The sequence below is a fragment of the Dreissena polymorpha genome, chromosome 2 (assembly GCF_020536995.1).
Source record: "Dreissena polymorpha isolate Duluth1 chromosome 2, UMN_Dpol_1.0, whole genome shotgun sequence".
NCBI lineage: Eukaryota > Metazoa > Mollusca > Bivalvia > Myida > Dreissenidae > Dreissena > Dreissena polymorpha.
Genome location: NC_068356.1, coordinates 27,983,446 through 28,005,945, shown reverse-complemented (window position 1 = coordinate 28,005,945; position 22,500 = coordinate 27,983,446). Strand labels below are relative to the sequence as shown.

Genomic DNA, 22,500 nt, shown 5'->3' with positions numbered 1-22,500 from the left:
GACCCCCATAACCATACCTTTTCTTAAAGGCCATTCTAAGCGGAATCGATTTATGCAATAAAAAAGATATGTCATGTACAATGCAAGAAAGAACGTGACACAAATCAAAATCGACTGTTTTTGCAACTTTTTTTTTCGGCCGTTTCTTAGTGGAATGTAACCTTTTCTAGTGCAATGGTTTACTATAGTCTTCAAGTGTATCATATTTCAGGGATTCAGTAGTGAACACCTATTCATGCCCTACCATTATCTCCGCAAGATAACACCCGAATAATGGTAAAAAGTGTAAAACATGCCTTCCTGTCAACTATGATATTTTTTTAGAGAGTACAGCCCTACATGAAGCGATCATTTAGTGTATTGTAACCTATAAGACAACGTTTACTGTTAACATCGCAAAAAATTAGCACTTCTTGATACTTATAAACCTATTTTCTATGTGCATGCCAATTTTCAGACCGATCTTTCACGTAGAAATGCTTGAAAATGCATTTTATTATAACGCCTGATAAGCCACGTGGCTTTCGCGTTCGGAGCTTTGATTTATAACGGGCGTTCAGGCGTAAAACGATTACCCTAAATAATTACAATCGGTCAAAATACTGGAATATTGTTACAAGCTATGTAGAAAAATAAGTAAACAACCATTAAAACGTGTTCATGAGCTCTTTCAGCACAAATTGTTGCGATTTGAGATGCTCAAGACGAGTTTTTGTACGTTTTTTTTTCTTATTTTCCTCTGAAAACGTATTTCTTTCTTAAAAACTCACGATGCTCCTTAAATTCGTGAAACAAACGCATTTATTCCGTGAAATTTGCCAAAACGCGTCATATCTCACTAAAAAAATGATGGTTTTCTGTAAATACAGCTCCTTTGTGACTAGGCCTGGTTTTGCGTTTAGGTCATAATACACTAAATAGTTTCCCTATATAATTCAATGTAAAAGCGACAACTTTGAGCGAAAATAAATGCAACATTTTGCACATAGAGACCCCCATAACCATACCTTTTCTTAAAGGCCATTCTAAGCGGAATCGATTTATGCAATAAAAAAGATATGTCATGTACAATGCAAGAAAGAACGTGACACAAATCAAAATCGACTGTTTTTGCAACTTTTTTTTTCGGCCGTTTCTTAGTGGAATGTAACCTTTTCTAGTGCAATGGTTTACTATAGTCTTCAAGTGTATCATATTTCAGGGATTCAGTAGTGAACACCTATTCATGCCCTACCATTATCTCCGCAAGATAACACCCGAATAATGGTAAAAAGTGTAAAACATGCCTTCCTGTCAACTATGATATTTTTTTAGAGAGTACAGCCCTACATGAAGCGATCATTTAGTGTATTGTAACCTATAAGACAACGTTTACTGTTAACATCGCAAAAAATTAGCACTTCTTGATACTTATAAACCTATTTTCTATGTGCATGCCAATTTTCAGACCGATCTTTCACGTAGAAATGCTTGAAAATGCATTTTATTATAACGCCTGATAAGCCACGTGGCTTTCGCGTTCGGAGCTTTGATTTATAACGGGCGTTCAGGCGTAAAACGATTACCCTAAATAATTACAATCGGTCAAAATACTGGAATATTGTTACAAGCTATGTAGAAAAATAAGTAAACAACCATTAAAACGTGTTCATGAGCTCTTTCAGCACAAATTGTTGCGATTTGAGATGCTCAAGACGAGTTTTTGTACGTTTTTTTTTCTTATTTTCCTCTGAAAACGTATTTCTTTCTTAAAAACTCACGATGCTCCTTAAATTCGTGAAACAAACGCATTTATTCCGTGAAATTTGCCAAAACGCGTCATATCTCACTAAAAAAATGATGGTTTTCTGTAAATACAGCTCCTTTGTGACTAGGCCTGGTTTTGCGTTTAGGTCATAATACACTAAATAGTTTCCCTATATAATTCAATGTAAAAGCGACAACTTTGAGCGAAAATAAATGCAACATTTTGCACATAGAGACCCCCATAACCATACCTTTTCTTAAAGGCCATTCTAAGCGGAATCGATTTATGCAATAAAAAAGATATGTCATGTACAATGCAAGAAAGAACGTGACACAAATCAAAATCGACTGTTTTTGCAACTTTTTTTTTCGGCCGTTTCTTAGTGGAATGTAACCTTTTCTAGTGCAATGGTTTACTATAGTCTTCAAGTGTATCATATTTCAGGGATTCAGTAGTGAACACCTATTCATGCCCTACCATTATCTCCGCAAGATAACACCCGAATAATGGTAAAAAGTGTAAAACATGCCTTCCTGTCAACTATGATATTTTTTTAGAGAGTACAGCCCTACATGAAGCGATCATTTAGTGTATTGTAACCTATAAGACAACGTTTACTGTTAACATCGCAAAAAATTAGCACTTCTTGATACTTATAAACCTATTTTCTATGTGCATGCCAATTTTCAGACCGATCTTTCACGTAGAAATGCTTGAAAATGCATTTTATTATAACGCCTGATAAGCCACGTGGCTTTCGCGTTCGGAGCTTTGATTTATAACGGGCGTTCAGGCGTAAAACGATTACCCTAAATAATTACAATCGGTCAAAATACTGGAATATTGTTACAAGCTATGTAGAAAAATAAGTAAACAACCATTAAAACGTGTTCATGAGCTCTTTCAGCACAAATTGTTGCGATTTGAGATGCTCAAGACGAGTTTTTGTACGTTTTTTTTTCTTATTTTCCTCTGAAAACGTATTTCTTTCTTAAAAACTCACGATGCTCCTTAAATTCGTGAAACAAACGCATTTATTCCGTGAAATTTGCCAAAACGCGTCATATCTCACTAAAAAAATGATGGTTTTCTGTAAATACAGCTCCTTTGTGACTAGGCCTGGTTTTGCGTTTAGGTCATAATACACTAAATAGTTTCCCTATATAATTCAATGTAAAAGCGACAACTTTGAGCGAAAATAAATGCAACATTTTGCACATAGAGACCCCCATAACCATACCTTTTCTTAAAGGCCATTCTAAGCGGAATCGATTTATGCAATAAAAAAGATATGTCATGTACAATGCAAGAAAGAACGTGACACAAATCAAAATCGACTGTTTTTGCAACTTTTTTTTTCGGCCGTTTCTTAGTGGAATGTAACCTTTTCTAGTGCAATGGTTTACTATAGTCTTCAAGTGTATCATATTTCAGGGATTCAGTAGTGAACACCTATTCATGCCCTACCATTATCTCCGCAAGATAACACCCGAATAATGGTAAAAAGTGTAAAACATGCCTTCCTGTCAACTATGATATTTTTTTAGAGAGTACAGCCCTACATGAAGCGATCATTTAGTGTATTGTAACCTATAAGACAACGTTTACTGTTAACATCGCAAAAAATTAGCACTTCTTGATACTTATAAACCTATTTTCTATGTGCATGCCAATTTTCAGACCGATCTTTCACGTAGAAATGCTTGAAAATGCATTTTATTATAACGCCTGATAAGCCACGTGGCTTTCGCGTTCGGAGCTTTGATTTATAACGGGCGTTCAGGCGTAAAACGATTACCCTAAATAATTACAATCGGTCAAAATACTGGAATATTGTTACAAGCTATGTAGAAAAATAAGTAAACAACCATTAAAACGTGTTCATGAGCTCTTTCAGCACAAATTGTTGCGATTTGAGATGCTCAAGACGAGTTTTTGTACGTTTTTTTTCTTATTTTCCTCTGAAAACGTATTTCTTTCTTAAAAACTCACGATGCTCCTTAAATTCGTGAAACAAACGCATTTATTCCGTGAAATTTGCCAAAACGCGTCATATCTCACTAAAAAAATGATGGTTTTCTGTAAATACAGCTCCTTTGTGACTAGGCCTGGTTTTGCGTTTAGGTCATAATACACTAAATAGTTTCCCTATATAATTCAATGTAAAAGCGACAACTTTGAGCGAAAATAAATGCAACATTTTGCACATAGAGACCCCCATAACCATACCTTTTCTTAAAGGCCATTCTAAGCGGAATCGATTTATGCAATAAAAAAGATATGTCATGTACAATGCAAGAAAGAACGTGACACAAATCAAAATCGACTGTTTTTGCAACTTTTTTTTTCGGCCGTTTCTTAGTGGAATGTAACCTTTTCTAGTGCAATGGTTTACTATAGTCTTCAAGTGTATCATATTTCAGGGATTCAGTAGTGAACACCTATTCATGCCCTACCATTATCTCCGCAAGATAACACCCGAATAATGGTAAAAAGTGTAAAACATGCCTTCCTGTCAACTATGATATTTTTTTAGAGAGTACAGCCCTACATGAAGCGATCATTTAGTGTATTGTAACCTATAAGACAACGTTTACTGTTAACATCGCAAAAAATTAGCACTTCTTGATACTTATAAACCTATTTTCTATGTGCATGCCAATTTTCAGACCGATCTTTCACGTAGAAATGCTTGAAAATGCATTTTATTATAACGCCTGATAAGCCACGTGGCTTTCGCGTTCGGAGCTTTGATTTATAACGGGCGTTCAGGCGTAAAACGATTACCCTAAATAATTACAATCGGTCAAAATACTGGAATATTGTTACAAGCTATGTAGAAAAATAAGTAAACAACCATTAAAACGTGTTCATGAGCTCTTTCAGCACAAATTGTTGCGATTTGAGATGCTCAAGACGAGTTTTTGTACGTTTTTTTTCTTATTTTCCTCTGAAAACGTATTTCTTTCTTAAAAACTCACGATGCTCCTTAAATTCGTGAAACAAACGCATTTATTCCGTGAAATTTGCCAAAACGCGTCATATCTCACTAAAAAAATGATGGTTTTCTGTAAATACAGCTCCTTTGTGACTAGGCCTGGTTTTGCGTTTAGGTCATAATACACTAAATAGTTTCCCTATATAATTCAATGTAAAAGCGACAACTTTGAGCGAAAATAAATGCAACATTTTGCACATAGAGACCCCCATAACCATACCTTTTCTTAAAGGCCATTCTAAGCGGAATCGATTTATGCAATAAAAAAGATATGTCATGTACAATGCAAGAAAGAACGTGACACAAATCAAAATCGACTGTTTTTGCAACTTTTTTTTTCGGCCGTTTCTTAGTGGAATGTAACCTTTTCTAGTGCAATGGTTTACTATAGTCTTCAAGTGTATCATATTTCAGGGATTCAGTAGTGAACACCTATTCATGCCCTACCATTATCTCCGCAAGATAACACCCGAATAATGGTAAAAAGTGTAAAACATGCCTTCCTGTCAACTATGATATTTTTTTAGAGAGTACAGCCCTACATGAAGCGATCATTTAGTGTATTGTAACCTATAAGACAACGTTTACTGTTAACATCGCAAAAAATTAGCACTTCTTGATACTTATAAACCTATTTTCTATGTGCATGCCAATTTTCAGACCGATCTTTCACGTAGAAATGCTTGAAAATGCATTTTATTATAACGCCTGATAAGCCACGTGGCTTTCGCGTTCGGAGCTTTGATTTATAACGGGCGTTCAGGCGTAAAACGATTACCCTAAATAATTACAATCGGTCAAAATACTGGAATATTGTTACAAGCTATGTAGAAAAATAAGTAAACAACCATTAAAACGTGTTCATGAGCTCTTTCAGCACAAATTGTTGCGATTTGAGATGCTCAAGACGAGTTTTTGTACGTTTTTTTTTCTTATTTTCCTCTGAAAACGTATTTCTTTCTTAAAAACTCACGATGCTCCTTAAATTCGTGAAACAAACGCATTTATTCCGTGAAATTTGCCAAAACGCGTCATATCTCACTAAAAAAATGATGGTTTTCTGTAAATACAGCTCCTTTGTGACTAGGCCTGGTTTTGCGTTTAGGTCATAATACACTAAATAGTTTCCCTATATAATTCAATGTAAAAGCGACAACTTTGAGCGAAAATAAATGCAACATTTTGCACATAGAGACCCCCATAACCATACCTTTTCTTAAAGGCCATTCTAAGCGGAATCGATTTATGCAATAAAAAAGATATGTCATGTACAATGCAAGAAAGAACGTGACACAAATCAAAATCGACTGTTTTTGCAACTTTTTTTTTCGGCCGTTTCTTAGTGGAATGTAACCTTTTCTAGTGCAATGGTTTACTATAGTCTTCAAGTGTATCATATTTCAGGGATTCAGTAGTGAACACCTATTCATGCCCTACCATTATCTCCGCAAGATAACACCCGAATAATGGTAAAAAGTGTAAAACATGCCTTCCTGTCAACTATGATATTTTTTTAGAGAGTACAGCCCTACATGAAGCGATCATTTAGTGTATTGTAACCTATAAGACAACGTTTACTGTTAACATCGCAAAAAATTAGCACTTCTTGATACTTATAAACCTATTTTCTATGTGCATGCCAATTTTCAGACCGATCTTTCACGTAGAAATGCTTGAAAATGCATTTTATTATAACGCCTGATAAGCCACGTGGCTTTCGCGTTCGGAGCTTTGATTTATAACGGGCGTTCAGGCGTAAAACGATTACCCTAAATAATTACAATCGGTCAAAATACTGGAATATTGTTACAAGCTATGTAGAAAAATAAGTAAACAACCATTAAAACGTGTTCATGAGCTCTTTCAGCACAAATTGTTGCGATTTGAGATGCTCAAGACGAGTTTTTGTACGTTTTTTTTTCTTATTTTCCTCTGAAAACGTATTTCTTTCTTAAAAACTCACGATGCTCCTTAAATTCGTGAAACAAACGCATTTATTCCGTGAAATTTGCCAAAACGCGTCATATCTCACTAAAAAAATGATGGTTTTCTGTAAATACAGCTCCTTTGTGACTAGGCCTGGTTTTGCGTTTAGGTCATAATACACTAAATAGTTTCCCTATATAATTCAATGTAAAAGCGACAACTTTGAGCGAAAATAAATGCAACATTTTGCACATAGAGACCCCCATAACCATACCTTTTCTTAAAGGCCATTCTAAGCGGAATCGATTTATGCAATAAAAAAGATATGTCATGTACAATGCAAGAAAGAACGTGACACAAATCAAAATCGACTGTTTTTGCAACTTTTTTTTTCGGCCGTTTCTTAGTGGAATGTAACCTTTTCTAGTGCAATGGTTTACTATAGTCTTCAAGTGTATCATATTTCAGGGATTCAGTAGTGAACACCTATTCATGCCCTACCATTATCTCCGCAAGATAACACCCGAATAATGGTAAAAAGTGTAAAACATGCCTTCCTGTCAACTATGATATTTTTTTAGAGAGTACAGCCCTACATGAAGCGATCATTTAGTGTATTGTAACCTATAAGACAACGTTTACTGTTAACATCGCAAAAAATTAGCACTTCTTGATACTTATAAACCTATTTTCTATGTGCATGCCAATTTTCAGACCGATCTTTCACGTAGAAATGCTTGAAAATGCATTTTATTATAACGCCTGATAAGCCACGTGGCTTTCGCGTTCGGAGCTTTGATTTATAACGGGCGTTCAGGCGTAAAACGATTACCCTAAATAATTACAATCGGTCAAAATACTGGAATATTGTTACAAGCTATGTAGAAAAATAAGTAAACAACCATTAAAACGTGTTCATGAGCTCTTTCAGCACAAATTGTTGCGATTTGAGATGCTCAAGACGAGTTTTTGTACGTTTTTTTTTCTTATTTTCCTCTGAAAACGTATTTCTTTCTTAAAAACTCACGATGCTCCTTAAATTCGTGAAACAAACGCATTTATTCCGTGAAATTTGCCAAAACGCGTCATATCTCACTAAAAAAATGATGGTTTTCTGTAAATACAGCTCCTTTGTGACTAGGCCTGGTTTTGCGTTTAGGTCATAATACACTAAATAGTTTCCCTATATAATTCAATGTAAAAGCGACAACTTTGAGCGAAAATAAATGCAACATTTTGCACATAGAGACCCCCATAACCATACCTTTTCTTAAAGGCCATTCTAAGCGGAATCGATTTATGCAATAAAAAAGATATGTCATGTACAATGCAAGAAAGAACGTGACACAAATCAAAATCGACTGTTTTTGCAACTTTTTTTTTCGGCCGTTTCTTAGTGGAATGTAACCTTTTCTAGTGCAATGGTTTACTATAGTCTTCAAGTGTATCATATTTCAGGGATTCAGTAGTGAACACCTATTCATGCCCTACCATTATCTCCGCAAGATAACACCCGAATAATGGTAAAAAGTGTAAAACATGCCTTCCTGTCAACTATGATATTTTTTTAGAGAGTACAGCCCTACATGAAGCGATCATTTAGTGTATTGTAACCTATAAGACAACGTTTACTGTTAACATCGCAAAAAATTAGCACTTCTTGATACTTATAAACCTATTTTCTATGTGCATGCCAATTTTCAGACCGATCTTTCACGTAGAAATGCTTGAAAATGCATTTTATTATAACGCCTGATAAGCCACGTGGCTTTCGCGTTCGGAGCTTTGATTTATAACGGGCGTTCAGGCGTAAAACGATTACCCTAAATAATTACAATCGGTCAAAATACTGGAATATTGTTACAAGCTATGTAGAAAAATAAGTAAACAACCATTAAAACGTGTTCATGAGCTCTTTCAGCACAAATTGTTGCGATTTGAGATGCTCAAGACGAGTTTTTGTACGTTTTTTTTTCTTATTTTCCTCTGAAAACGTATTTCTTTCTTAAAAACTCACGATGCTCCTTAAATTCGTGAAACAAACGCATTTATTCCGTGAAATTTGCCAAAACGCGTCATATCTCACTAAAAAAATGATGGTTTTCTGTAAATACAGCTCCTTTGTGACTAGGCCTGGTTTTGCGTTTAGGTCATAATACACTAAATAGTTTCCCTATATAATTCAATGTAAAAGCGACAACTTTGAGCGAAAATAAATGCAACATTTTGCACATAGAGACCCCCATAACCATACCTTTTCTTAAAGGCCATTCTAAGCGGAATCGATTTATGCAATAAAAAAGATATGTCATGTACAATGCAAGAAAGAACGTGACACAAATCAAAATCGACTGTTTTTGCAACTTTTTTTTTCGGCCGTTTCTTAGTGGAATGTAACCTTTTCTAGTGCAATGGTTTACTATAGTCTTCAAGTGTATCATATTTCAGGGATTCAGTAGTGAACACCTATTCATGCCCTACCATTATCTCCGCAAGATAACACCCGAATAATGGTAAAAAGTGTAAAACATGCCTTCCTGTCAACTATGATATTTTTTTAGAGAGTACAGCCCTACATGAAGCGATCATTTAGTGTATTGTAACCTATAAGACAACGTTTACTGTTAACATCGCAAAAAATTAGCACTTCTTGATACTTATAAACCTATTTTCTATGTGCATGCCAATTTTCAGACCGATCTTTCACGTAGAAATGCTTGAAAATGCATTTTATTATAACGCCTGATAAGCCACGTGGCTTTCGCGTTCGGAGCTTTGATTTATAACGGGCGTTCAGGCGTAAAACGATTACCCTAAATAATTACAATCGGTCAAAATACTGGAATATTGTTACAAGCTATGTAGAAAAATAAGTAAACAACCATTAAAACGTGTTCATGAGCTCTTTCAGCACAAATTGTTGCGATTTGAGATGCTCAAGACGAGTTTTTGTACGTTTTTTTTCTTATTTTCCTCTGAAAACGTATTTCTTTCTTAAAAACTCACGATGCTCCTTAAATTCGTGAAACAAACGCATTTATTCCGTGAAATTTGCCAAAACGCGTCATATCTCACTAAAAAAATGATGGTTTTCTGTAAATACAGCTCCTTTGTGACTAGGCCTGGTTTTGCGTTTAGGTCATAATACACTAAATAGTTTCCCTATATAATTCAATGTAAAAGCGACAACTTTGAGCGAAAATAAATGCAACATTTTGCACATAGAGACCCCCATAACCATACCTTTTCTTAAAGGCCATTCTAAGCGGAATCGATTTATGCAATAAAAAAGATATGTCATGTACAATGCAAGAAAGAACGTGACACAAATCAAAATCGACTGTTTTTGCAACTTTTTTTTTCGGCCGTTTCTTAGTGGAATGTAACCTTTTCTAGTGCAATGGTTTACTATAGTCTTCAAGTGTATCATATTTCAGGGATTCAGTAGTGAACACCTATTCATGCCCTACCATTATCTCCGCAAGATAACACCCGAATAATGGTAAAAAGTGTAAAACATGCCTTCCTGTCAACTATGATATTTTTTTAGAGAGTACAGCCCTACATGAAGCGATCATTTAGTGTATTGTAACCTATAAGACAACGTTTACTGTTAACATCGCAAAAAATTAGCACTTCTTGATACTTATAAACCTATTTTCTATGTGCATGCCAATTTTCAGACCGATCTTTCACGTAGAAATGCTTGAAAATGCATTTTATTATAACGCCTGATAAGCCACGTGGCTTTCGCGTTCGGAGCTTTGATTTATAACGGGCGTTCAGGCGTAAAACGATTACCCTAAATAATTACAATCGGTCAAAATACTGGAATATTGTTACAAGCTATGTAGAAAAATAAGTAAACAACCAATTAAAACGTGTTCATGAGCTCTTTCAGCACAAATTGTTGCGATTTGAGATGCTCAAGACGAGTTTTTGTACGTTTTTTTTCTTATTTTCTTCTGAAAACGTATTTCTTTCTTAAAAACTCACGATGCTCCTTAAATTCGTGAAACAAACGCATTTATTCCGTGAAATTTGCCAAAACGCGTCATATCTCACTAAAAAAATGATGGTTTTCTGTAAATACAGCTCCTTTGTGACTAGGCCTGGTTTTGCGTATAAGACAACGTTTACTGTTAACATCGCAAAAAATTAGCACTTCTTGATACTTATAAACCTATTTTCTATGTGCATGCCAATTTTCAGACCGATCTTTCACGTAGAAATGCTTGAAAATGCATTTTATTATAACGCCTGATAAGCCACGTGGCTTTCGCGTTCGGAGCTTTGATTTATAACGGGCGTTCAGGCGTAAAACGATTACCCTAAATAATTACAATCGGTCAAAATACTGGAATATTGTTACAAGCTATGTAGAAAAATAAGTAAACAACCATTAAAACGTGTTCATGAGCTCTTTCAGCACAAATTGTTGCGATTTGAGATGCTCAAGACGAGTTTTTGTACGTTTTTTTTTCTTATTTTCCTCTGAAAACGTATTTCTTTCTTAAAAACTCACGATGCTCCTTAAATTCGTGAAACAAACGCATTTATTCCGTGAAATTTGCCAAAACGCGTCATATCTCACTAAAAAAATGATGGTTTTCTGTAAATACAGCTCCTTTGTGACTAGGCCTGGTTTTGCGTTTAGGTCATAATACACTAAATAGTTTCCCTATATAATTCAATGTAAAAGCGACAACTTTGAGCGAAAATAAATGCAACATTTTGCACATAGAGACCCCCATAACCATACCTTTTCTTAAAGGCCATTCTAAGCGGAATCGATTTATGCAATAAAAAAGATATGTCATGTACAATGCAAGAAAGAACGTGACACAAATCAAAATCGACTGTTTTTGCAACTTTTTTTTTTCGGCCGTTTCTTAGTGGAATGTAACCTTTTCTAGTGCAATGGTTTACTATAGTCTTCAAGTGTATCATATTTCAGGGATTCAGTAGTGAACACCTATTCATGCCCTACCATTATCTCCGCAAGATAACACCCGAATAATGGTAAAAAGTGTAAAACATGCCTTCCTGTCAACTATGATATTTTTTTAGAGAGTACAGCCCTACATGAAGCGATCATTTAGTGTATTGTAACCTATAAGACAACGTTTACTGTTAACATCGCAAAAAATTAGCACTTCTTGATACTTATAAACCTATTTTCTATGTGCATGCCAATTTTCAGACCGATCTTTCACGTAGAAATGCTTGAAAATGCATTTTATTATAACGCCTGATAAGCCACGTGGCTTTCGCGTTCGGAGCTTTGATTTATAACGGGCGTTCAGGCGTAAAACGATTACCCTAAATAATTACAATCGGTCAAAATACTGGAATATTGTTACAAGCTATGTAGAAAAATAAGTAAACAACCATTAAAACGTGTTCATGAGCTCTTTCAGCACAAATTGTTGCGATTTGAGATGCTCAAGACGAGTTTTTGTACGTTTTTTTTCTTATTTTCCTCTGAAAACGTATTTCTTTCTTAAAAACTCACGATGCTCCTTAAATTCGTGAAACAAACGCATTTATTCCGTGAAATTTGCCAAAACGCGTCATATCTCACTAAAAAAATGATGGTTTTCTGTAAATACAGCTCCTTTGTGACTAGGCCTGGTTTTGCGTTTTGGTCATAATACACTAAATAGTTTCCCTATATAATTCAATGTAAAAGCGACAACTTTGAGCGAAAATAAATGCAACATTTTGCACATAGAGACCCCCATAACCATACCTTTTCTTAAAGGCCATTCTAAGCGGAATCGATTTATGCAATAAAAAAGATATGTCATGTACAATGCAAGAAAGAACGTGACACAAATCAAAATCGACTGTTTTTGCAACTTTTTTTTTCGGCCGTTTCTTAGTGGAATGTAACCTTTTCTAGTGCAATGGTTTACTATAGTCTTCAAGTGTATCATATTTCAGGGATTCAGTAGTGAACACCTATTCATGCCCTACCATTATCTCCGCAAGATAACACCCGAATAATGGTAAAAAGTGTAAAACATGCCTTCCTGTCAACTATGATATTTTTTTAGAGAGTACAGCCTACATGAAGCAATCATTTAGTGTATTGTAACCTATATTGAGTGTGCAAATTCAAGCGTTTACGACAACATCCTGGTTGTATCTCAACATATAAACAAATGGTTGACACTTAAAGAGTGTTTTGATACATAAATAGTGCACATGTCTAAAACATTGCCATCGGAAATGAAAATTACAACGATTAAACACATATTTACGTTTATACTCATAATGTGCAGCTTATTTCCTAACGTGTGTATGGATTTCTTTGCCAATTTAGACAACATGGATATCGAATCTAAATTAAAAGACTTGGACAAGATGCTTTCATCTCTGAGTAACGACGACGAAGATGAAAACGAAATTGGCAAGCGACGGTTTGCTCCCGGTGCTGATGGGGATTTAGGGGATGCTTTTGAAGCTCTTACAAATATTTTAGGTGGAGACACGAAATGTATATACGAGTGTAAAAATGGTAAGATTATACATTGAGTCATTTCTTTAACATCCATCGTACATATGCTTAGTTAAATTATGGTGAAAGGTCATTGAACATAATCAAATTTCCTTAGCATGCTTATTCAATAAGTCACATACTGAAAAATTAATCCGCGATTTGGGATTACCGGGCTTAATGTGTCGTCTCATATTAGCCTGTTCAGTTCGCTTAGTTAGGGTAATCGGGGACGTCATTTTCTTACTTAACAATGAAATTTTGCTTAGAAGGGACTTCCTTTTAATGAAAAATCCATAAAAGTGTTAGTATCGCAGCTGATTTGCTTGTGCACACGCTGATCAGGAACGATACCTTACAAACATGCATTTAGCCTTATTTTCTCAGAGCGAGGCTCTTAAATGCTGACATTTGTCCTTCTTTAATTAGAGTTAGGGAGGAATAGTCGTATACACTGCTGTTCACTGAAGTTCTATCTTAAAATCTAACATTTTGAATAAAAAATTTTGACAATTCATCAGCGGATTATGTCAAAATTTGGAACATGAACAATACACAATCTTTCGTTTCCGTAAATTTTGTTTCGAACTAATCCACGAGATGGCGAATTATCTTTCAACGAGCAACACTTCTCTAAAACAAGGTAACAAAGCGACACAATCTTATAACATCTTTTTTCAGTAAAAATCATGAAAGATTCCTTGGCTAAACGCGTTGTATACGAAGTATTTACACCAATGTTGAACTCGTCACAACATAGTGTCGGATAGGGTGATTTTCATGGCAGAGCAAAAGCTCGTTATGTGTGCGGGGTCCAAAATCAACGGGGTTTTCAGGGGCTTACACGCGGGCTGGACAGAATGTCATCGTCGTTAGGAACTAATTTTTCGAATATCTCAAGTTATTGAAGTACGTTTGCAAAATCGAGTGCATAAAATACAGGTTTTCTTGCAGTTTGTGCCGATATATTAAGTTACAAGAATAAATAATTTAATACGCCTGAAATCGGTGACACAATTTCACGCTGCGTGTCACATAACGTTGTACAATGAATGCAGTAGAAGTGGATTTTTTTTTAACAAGAACACATGCTTATTTAATAAAGTAATTCTGTTGCCAGTTTGCGGTCGTCTTGTTGAGAAGACACGCCTTTTAATATGAAAAAAACTCCTAAACATATGTTTTTTTTGTCTTATTCGATCATGTTGTCATAAGAAATATGCTAAATATATTCAATACTATTCGTACACTTCCGTTTGCAAGTAGTCATCGAGGATTTTAGTGCAACTCCGTACAAAATGTCGTACAAAATGTTATCCAAAAAATGTGCCACATTTCAAGTTGATATATTGAGCTGTCTTTCAGAAATTTTAAGTATACAAGTATACACGTATTGGTCATACCCGGTACGTCGATGGCAATGTAGTAATGAATGTAGTAATGAAATAAAATACTACTATATAATACCAGCTTATTTCCATTAATACTAAATAATACATTTCATAAAGGCGGTAGTCCACAGCCCAGACGAAGCCACAAGCCTACCTCCAACGGATGTGGAACAGTAGGAATCCAGGTAGCGCAAACATAAATTTGACGACAAACACTAACTAACTTTAAGCAAGTGCCTTTTTAAAACGTCTTGTAAAATTAAACATGCATTTATCATGCACAGACTATTGATTTACTAGTGGTGGCAAACAGTAATTTGGTTGATAATTCCGCAATCATGTCACATCACTTGTTAATCAATATAGGCTGTTATGTTTGAGTCTTTGTTTTTACGTTGACGTGACATACCGGTACTGAATGGTTTTATAGGATTTCATATCGTTCTCTTAATGTTATATTAAACTTAAAACTAGTCATGGATTACTTTTGTTAAAACTTACCATTTCTATAGGTTGACGTGGCAAGTTTTCCCGGATTTTCCTCGTGTTGTAACGCGCACGACATTTGTTATGACACATGTAACAACCAGAGGAAAACATGCGACCAGGAGTTTCAAGAATGCTTGGTTAAATCTTGTCGGAAACTTGACGATAAGCGTAAACTTCCATACCAAGGTAAACTCTGGTTCATTTAACCAGGAACATATTACTTGCATTTAACCATATGTTACACTATGCATAATCCCGATCAGGTTACTGAGTTTTGAGTACGTTATTTGTTTGCTCTTCAAACACAATATAATTTGACGCATTATGCAAAATTGCAAGTGTACATGAAATAGACATGAATAAGAATAGGCCTATCCCGGTTTACACTTGACTGTTAAAAACTCTTATTATCCGATACAAACAACGCTGGTCCGTTTTATCAAACTATAGGGGTTTTAATAAAATAATATCGGTTGATTTGGTCCGTGAATTTCCAATTGAGAGTAAGCCTTTTTTGTACCAACACTTCAGTAAGCTCCAAAAGCTCATTTACTCCGGGGCGAGTCTAGTAAGCAAATTTGTTACGAGTGTTGGGACACACTCCGGATCCTCACATGATGCAACCTCATGCGCGGACAGACCTAATACATTTTGAAATACTAGGGCCAGCAGATTATTTCATATCTTATTATGTATATTTACATTGGCAAGTTTGATTCCCACCTTAACGCATTATAATTTTTACATTTGAAAATCTCGATGATAGTGAAGATACAATCATAATGTAGAATAAACAGCTGCGCCATGAGCGCATGATACGCCCGTCGTTCGCCAATGAAGTAGTAAGGTAATAAATAACCCTTTGAATCATTTTTTTACTTCAGTTTATTTGTATTTGAATACATGGTTTATTTTATAAGTACATGAGCATGGAGCGCCGTCTCCTTGACATTCATACCATATCTTTTTTTGAGTATATGTATGCATTTCTTTAGAGGATATGGAGTTGAAGTAAACCTGTTATAGATATTTTGACCAATAATAAAAGAGAAATGTAGATGGGTAAGTGGTAGTGTACAATCGGAATAGAAAAAAGCTCACCTTGTTCAATTTTTCAGGGATACTAAAAAAAAAAAAAAAAAATCCATCGAAGGATATTTGAGGTACAGTAGGACATTCAATGAAATCACGAAATTTTGACGAACAAAGTCCCATAACTCTGGAACGACAATTCAGAATTCCGTCAAAAACGAAAGGGGATCAGGGTTTATCAATATTAAGATTGTGTTGAAATTTGAAAAAAATCCATCGAAGGATATTTGAGCTACAGTAGGACATTCAATGAAATCACGAAATTTTGACGAACAAAGTCCCATAACTCTGGAACGACAATTCAGAATTCCGTCAAAAACGAAAGGGGATCAGGGTTTATCAATATTAAGATTGTGTTGAAATTTGAAAAAAATCCATCGAAGGATATTTGAGCTACAGTAGGACATTCAATGAAATCACGAAATTTTGACGAACAAAGTCCCATAACTCTGGAACGACAATTCAGAATTCCGTCAAAAACGAAAGGGGATCAGGGTTTATCAATATTAAGATTGTGTTAAAATTTGAAGAAAATCTGTCAAAGGATATTTGACGTAGCGTACGACATTAACAGACGGACGGACGGACAGACGGACGCGGGGTATACCATAATACGTCCCGTCATAGACGGGCGTATAAAAATACATACTGATACACAATGTAGTTTAAATTTCACGTCATTTTACCAATTATGTTATGCGTGTAAGCTAACGCAAACAATATTTTAGAGTGTAAAGGCATGGCGGACATTATGTACAGCGGGACGGTGACGCTGGGCTGCTCCTCTTACCTTGACGCACAGGAGAACGCGTGCACGTGCCAGCCACGTGCAGGGGCGACAAACCAGCGCTCTGGTCCCAGTGGTTCATCGGGTCGGAATACGGAGAACATGCCCGGGAGCAAAAACGGTGATAATATGGGGAGTAATAAGAGTAAACGTGTTACGAGGAAGGTTGAACTTTGATAAATGTATTTCATAAAAAACATTTAAGTTTTTAACGCAACGTTTGGTTGCCAGTACCGGTATGTGAAATCAGTGATATTGTTGTTATGTGGGATTTTTTCTATACCAAAGGTTTACCAAATATATGACGAATGTGAAATTAGTGCTTGTTGATGACATGAATTGTGTAAATTGTAATTTCTTAAAAATTAAGGCGTCTGTAAGGATCCTTGGAGATATGGTAGACGATGCTACAATTAAACAGATTATTTAGTTCTTTGTAGTATGTCGCAAATATTAAACAGATTATTAAGTTCTTTGTAGTATGTCGCAAATATTAAACAGATTATTCATTTTTTTGTTGTATGTTGCAAAATAGGGTTAAATAGCACTCGAATTGAGTAAAAAGATCACCTTATTATCACATTACAGTGCCAGATACGCCCATTAGTAAAAAACAACACTGTTCCATTGCCACAAAGATACGCCCCTCAGTCAAGCAACTTTTTAAGTCAAGTTTGGACAAAGTCTAAATTGATATCTCACTTAACTTTGAACCTTAAATTGTTAACTTGATATGCGATTATGGGGCTTAAGGGGATTATGTTTTCCCCAATCAGTATGCTTCAAACTATTTCAAAGTTATTTAAAAATCCTTAATTTGCTTAAAACTATATTTTGACCTTGGAGCTGTTACATTGACCTTAGACCTTTTGATCTGGTTCTTGAGCCTTACACTCGGTCGAATCATGCTGATAACTTCTGTTAAGTTATTTGAAATTCCATCATTATTAACGAAGTAATGCTCCGTACAAAGTCAACTCGTCAAGTACTAATTGCCTGATTTGATCTTGAATGGTGACCTAAGAGCCTAGCTCCTGAGCCCTACACTCTCATTATAATGATCCCTTGTGGCTAATTATTATAACTTGTATGAAATTCCATCATTGCTGTTGTAAATACCAACAAAAGCACCGCATAATGAGTGCCACGCTCGGCTATGGGTGCAATTTTGAATAAATGAAAGCTTGTCAGAATATTTTTTTTAGAGGTCACAGTGACCTTGACCTTTGACCTAGTGACCCCAAAATGGGTGTGGCATGTAAAACTCATCAAGGTGCATCTACATATGAAGTTTCAAAGTTGTAGGTGGAAGCACTTTGATTTTAGAGCCAATGTTAAGATTTTAGCATGACGCGGACATCAGACAGCGAACGACGAGCTGGCTATGACAATACCTCGGGTTTTCTCCGAAAACGCCGAGCTAAAAATAGATCAATGACCTTAAATTTGTTGCCATGACCTTGATCCTAGGGACCTGCTTCTTTCACTCTGATATATAATTCTGATAATTTATACATTGAAAGTTATATGAAAATCCATCCTGGTTTCTTATACTTATAAAACAAGCATATTATAATGAAAATAATAATAATATCTTTATCCATTTGATAAGATCATCAAGACATTTTAACACACACGAATCCTTTATATGACTAAAAAAGCCTATTTAAACTTGTTGAAAAACACACATTTAAGTATGGCTGCGCTTCAAATACCAATTTTCCAAATGTAAATTACCAGATGTTAAATAATCAGACTGAACAATCCTTACTCATTCATAATAATTCAATTGAAACAAATAGTGGCATTCAGAACAATCCAATGTAATACAAGGTAAAATGATTATGATTAACATGCACACAAAAAACAGTTTCAGTTTTCAATCGCTTTCCTAAATCATGTAAAACTTGTATATTAATGGTGGGTATTCAATACAGGTATGATACATGTATATTTTCAGACAGTGATGTTGTAAATATGGACATTGAGGTTGAAAAAGAAAAGGCAATTAAACATTGGTAGACACGTTGCTTTCCTTTTGGACATAAACTAGATTTGGCAGAAAATACAGCAACATGATGATTAGAAAACACAACTGGCTTCTACACGCCTCCTAATTAAACTTAAATTAGACATCACTGTTCATTTTCACAATCATTAACCAGCTCAGACTTCAAAACATAGCTTTGAAGCTATAGAGGAGTTTAGGGGCATCAGTCCAAACACATACTACAACAGAACACAGGCCCTGGAACGTCTCCAAAAGACTAAGAATGTGACACAAAAAATGTAAAGAAACTGGCCCATACTAGGTGCATTTCACATCTTAATGCAATGAGAGATACATATGCAAATGTGTGCATTGACCTTGAAAACAGTGGTGATGCTGGTGATGCTAACATTGAAGCACATGATGCAACATGATGTGTGGACTGTCTCTATCTTCTATAAGACTTCATCTTATTCTCCGTCAGGAATTGAAGAACTGGAAGTGTTGTGTGATCACTTGGGTTGGACCGTCATTAATGTTTGTGTTGTCTCCCTGACAACCAAATTTTCAAACTGCCAAGAAATAAACACACCTGATTTTTTGCTTAAAACATTGATCAGTTAAAGACTCCACCTTGTGAGACACTGTGACAGCTTACACAAATCTGTGCTGCAGCTGTGCTTTTACCTGCCAGTTCTTCAGAGGTTTGGAAAGATGATTATCAATAAACGGAATGTACAATAATGACAGCAATTGAAACAGGTCAATCAACTTAACAATACAGTCAGTACTCTATAGAAACCTTATCAACAGACAAAAGGGCCTGAAAGTCCCAAAGTCGCTCACCTGAGATAACAAAATATTATTGGGACATATCTTCTGACCAAGTTTCATGAAGATCGGAAAATAAATGTGGCCTCTAGAGTGTTAACAAGGTTTTACTATAGCCATATAAGGAAAAATGCCCCGACCCCTGGCAGCCATGTTTTTCACCCAACCGGCATCATTTTAAAACTCTTCCAAGACATTATCCGGATGAATCTTCTGACTAAATTTCATGAAGATCAGACAGTAAATGTGTCCTCTAGAGTGTTAACAAGATTTTACTATAGCCATATAAGGAAAAATGCCCGCCCCTTGGAAGCCTTGTTTTTCAAGCAAACATAATTATTTTCGAACTCATCCAAGATATCATTGAAACCAATCTTATGACCAAATTTCATGAAGATTGGACAATAAATGTGGCCTTTAGAGTGTTAACAAGGTTTTACTAAAGCCATATATATCCATATAAGGAAAAATGCTCGCCCCTGGTGGCCATGTTTTTAAAGCAACCAAAACCATTTTCGAACCATCCAAGATATCATGGGGACAAATCTTCTGACCAAGTTTCATAATGATCGGAAAATAAATGTGACCTCTAGAGTGTTAACAAGGTTTTACTAAAGCCATATAAGGAAAAATGCCCTGCCCCATGGTGGCCATGTTTTTCAACCAACCGGCATCATTTTTAAACTCGTTCAAGATATTATTGGGATGAATTTTCTGATCAAGTTTCATGAAGATCAGACTATTAATATGGCCTCTAGAGTTTTAACAACATTTTACAATAGCCATATAAGGAAAAATGCGCCACCCCTTGACAGCCATGTTTTTCAAGCAAACGTAACCATTTTCGAACTCATCCAAGACATCAATAAGACTAATCTTCTGACCATATTTCATGAAGATTGGACAATAAATGTGGCCTCTAGAGTGTTAACAAGGTTTTACTATAGCCATATAAGGAAAAATGCCCCGCCCCCTGGCGGCCATGTTTTTCAACCAAAGGGCATCATTTTTTAACTCCTCTCAGATATTATTGGGATGAATCTTTTGACCAAGTTTAATGAAGATTGGAAATAAATGTGGCCTCTAGAGTGTTTACAAGATTTTACTATAGCCATATAGGGAAAAAGCCCTGCCCCTTGGAAGCCATGTTTTTCAAGCAAAGGTAACCATTTTTGAACTCATCCAAGATATTGGGACAAATCTTCTGAGCAAGTTTCATGAAAATCGGAAAATAAATGTGGTCTCTTAGAGTGTTAACAAGGTTTTACTATAGCCATATTAGGACAAATGCCCCCTGGCGGCCATGTTTTTCACCCAACCGGAATCATATTCGAACTCGTCCAAGATATTAGTGGGATAAATCTTCTGACCAAGTTTCATGAAGATCAGACAATAAATGTGGCCTCTAGAGTGTTTAAAAGATTTTACTATAGCCATATTAGGAAAAATGCCCCGCCCTTTGGCAGCCATGTTTTTTTCAAGCAAACGTAACCATTTTCGAACTCATCCAAGATATCATTGAGACCAATCTTCTGACAAAACTTTATGAAGATTGGACAATAAATGTGGCCTCTCGAGAGTTAACAAGGCAAATGTTGACGCCGCACGACACACAACGGACAAAAAGCTATCACAAAAGCTCACCATGAGCACGTTGTGCTCAGGTGAGCTAAAAAGCACTTAGTTAAAATTCTTAACTAGAGCTTTGTCACAGACTTGACGTATACACCCACCTGCCGCATTGACAGATTTTGCATGCTGTCTTCACAAAACAAGATTATCTAATTTATGGAGATTTTTAAAAATTATTATGCCATTATTATTTATGGCCATTTTGACCTTTGCACTCTTGAATTCTTTCACATGACATGCCGTCCAATGACTGTGAACAAAATTAATGTACAGAGTCATTTTAAAATCTCACAATAAATTACATAGTTATGAATTACATAGTTACGGCCCAGACAAGCTCATTTATGGCCATTTCTTACTTATGAACTCCACGTGTGACCTTGACCTTGGAGATATTGACAAAATTCTTTCGCACGAAACATTGTCCAATGATTGTGAACAAATGTACAAAGTGATTTTAAAATCTCATAATGAATGACATAGTTATGGTCTGGACAACCCCTGTTTAAAAAAAATCTATTTTAAGTCATGGCTAGCTTGACCTTGAGATATTGGCGTAATTCTTTTGTGCAACACACTGTCCAATGATGCTTAATACATGTGCCAAATGATTTTAAAATCACACAGTGAATGACATAGATATGGCTTGTACAAGCTCATTTATGGCCATTTTTTAACTTTGACCTCAATGTGTGACCTTGACCTGGAGATATTGACGTAATTCTTTCGGCCCGACACACCGTCTAATGATGGTGAACAAATGTGCCTAATGATTTTAAAAATCTCACAATGAACGACAAATTTATGGCCGCGGACAAGCTTATGTTCTGCCCACCTGCCGACAGTCACCAATCTTATGACCAGTTTTTCCTGTGGAAAGCCTGGTTAAAATTCCTTGGGGCTTATCTCCACTGGCGAGGTAAATAAGAGCTTATCTCCTTGTTTATCAGGTACAATAAAACATATCTGCTCTTTTGTATTGAGAGAAATGTACTGTGGGCCCTTTTGTGAGAGAAAAATTGCAGTAGGCCCATTATTAAAACAATTCCTAACTCAACAGCCAGCTGGGGAGGGGGGGGGGGCACCCCAGTGCCTGTGTATGGGCCTGTTTTAAT

At 35.7% G+C, this 22,500-nt stretch overlaps 1 protein-coding gene across 1 annotated transcript; it reads left to right on the top strand.

The window, feature by feature from the left end:
- The first annotated feature begins 12,783 nt into the window (after nucleotides 1-12,783).
- On the top strand, nucleotides 12,784-19,741 carry LOC127866358 (group XIIB secretory phospholipase A2-like protein). Its single transcript, XM_052406838.1, has 4 exons — nucleotides 12,784-13,194; nucleotides 14,682-14,749; nucleotides 15,077-15,239; nucleotides 16,874-19,741. Exons 1-4 carry the CDS (start codon nucleotides 12,882-12,884, stop codon nucleotides 17,107-17,109), a joined length of 780 nt encoding a protein of 259 aa, XP_052262798.1. The 5' UTR covers nucleotides 12,784-12,881; the 3' UTR covers nucleotides 17,110-19,741.
- Nucleotides 19,742-22,500: the final 2,759 nt, after the last annotated feature.

Bases quoted from the DNA above. Each gene is read 5' to 3' on its own strand.
- LOC127866358 (XM_052406838.1), top strand. From the start codon at position 12,882: ATGTCTAAAACATTGCCATCGGAAATGAAAATTACAACGATTAAACAC. The intron at 13,195-14,681 runs GTAAGATTATAC...CATTTCATAAAG, and splicing joins TATATACGAGTGTAAAAATG to GCGGTAGTCCACAGCCCAGA. The intron at 15,240-16,873 runs GTAAACTCTGGT...ACAATATTTTAG, and splicing joins GCGTAAACTTCCATACCAAG to AGTGTAAAGGCATGGCGGAC.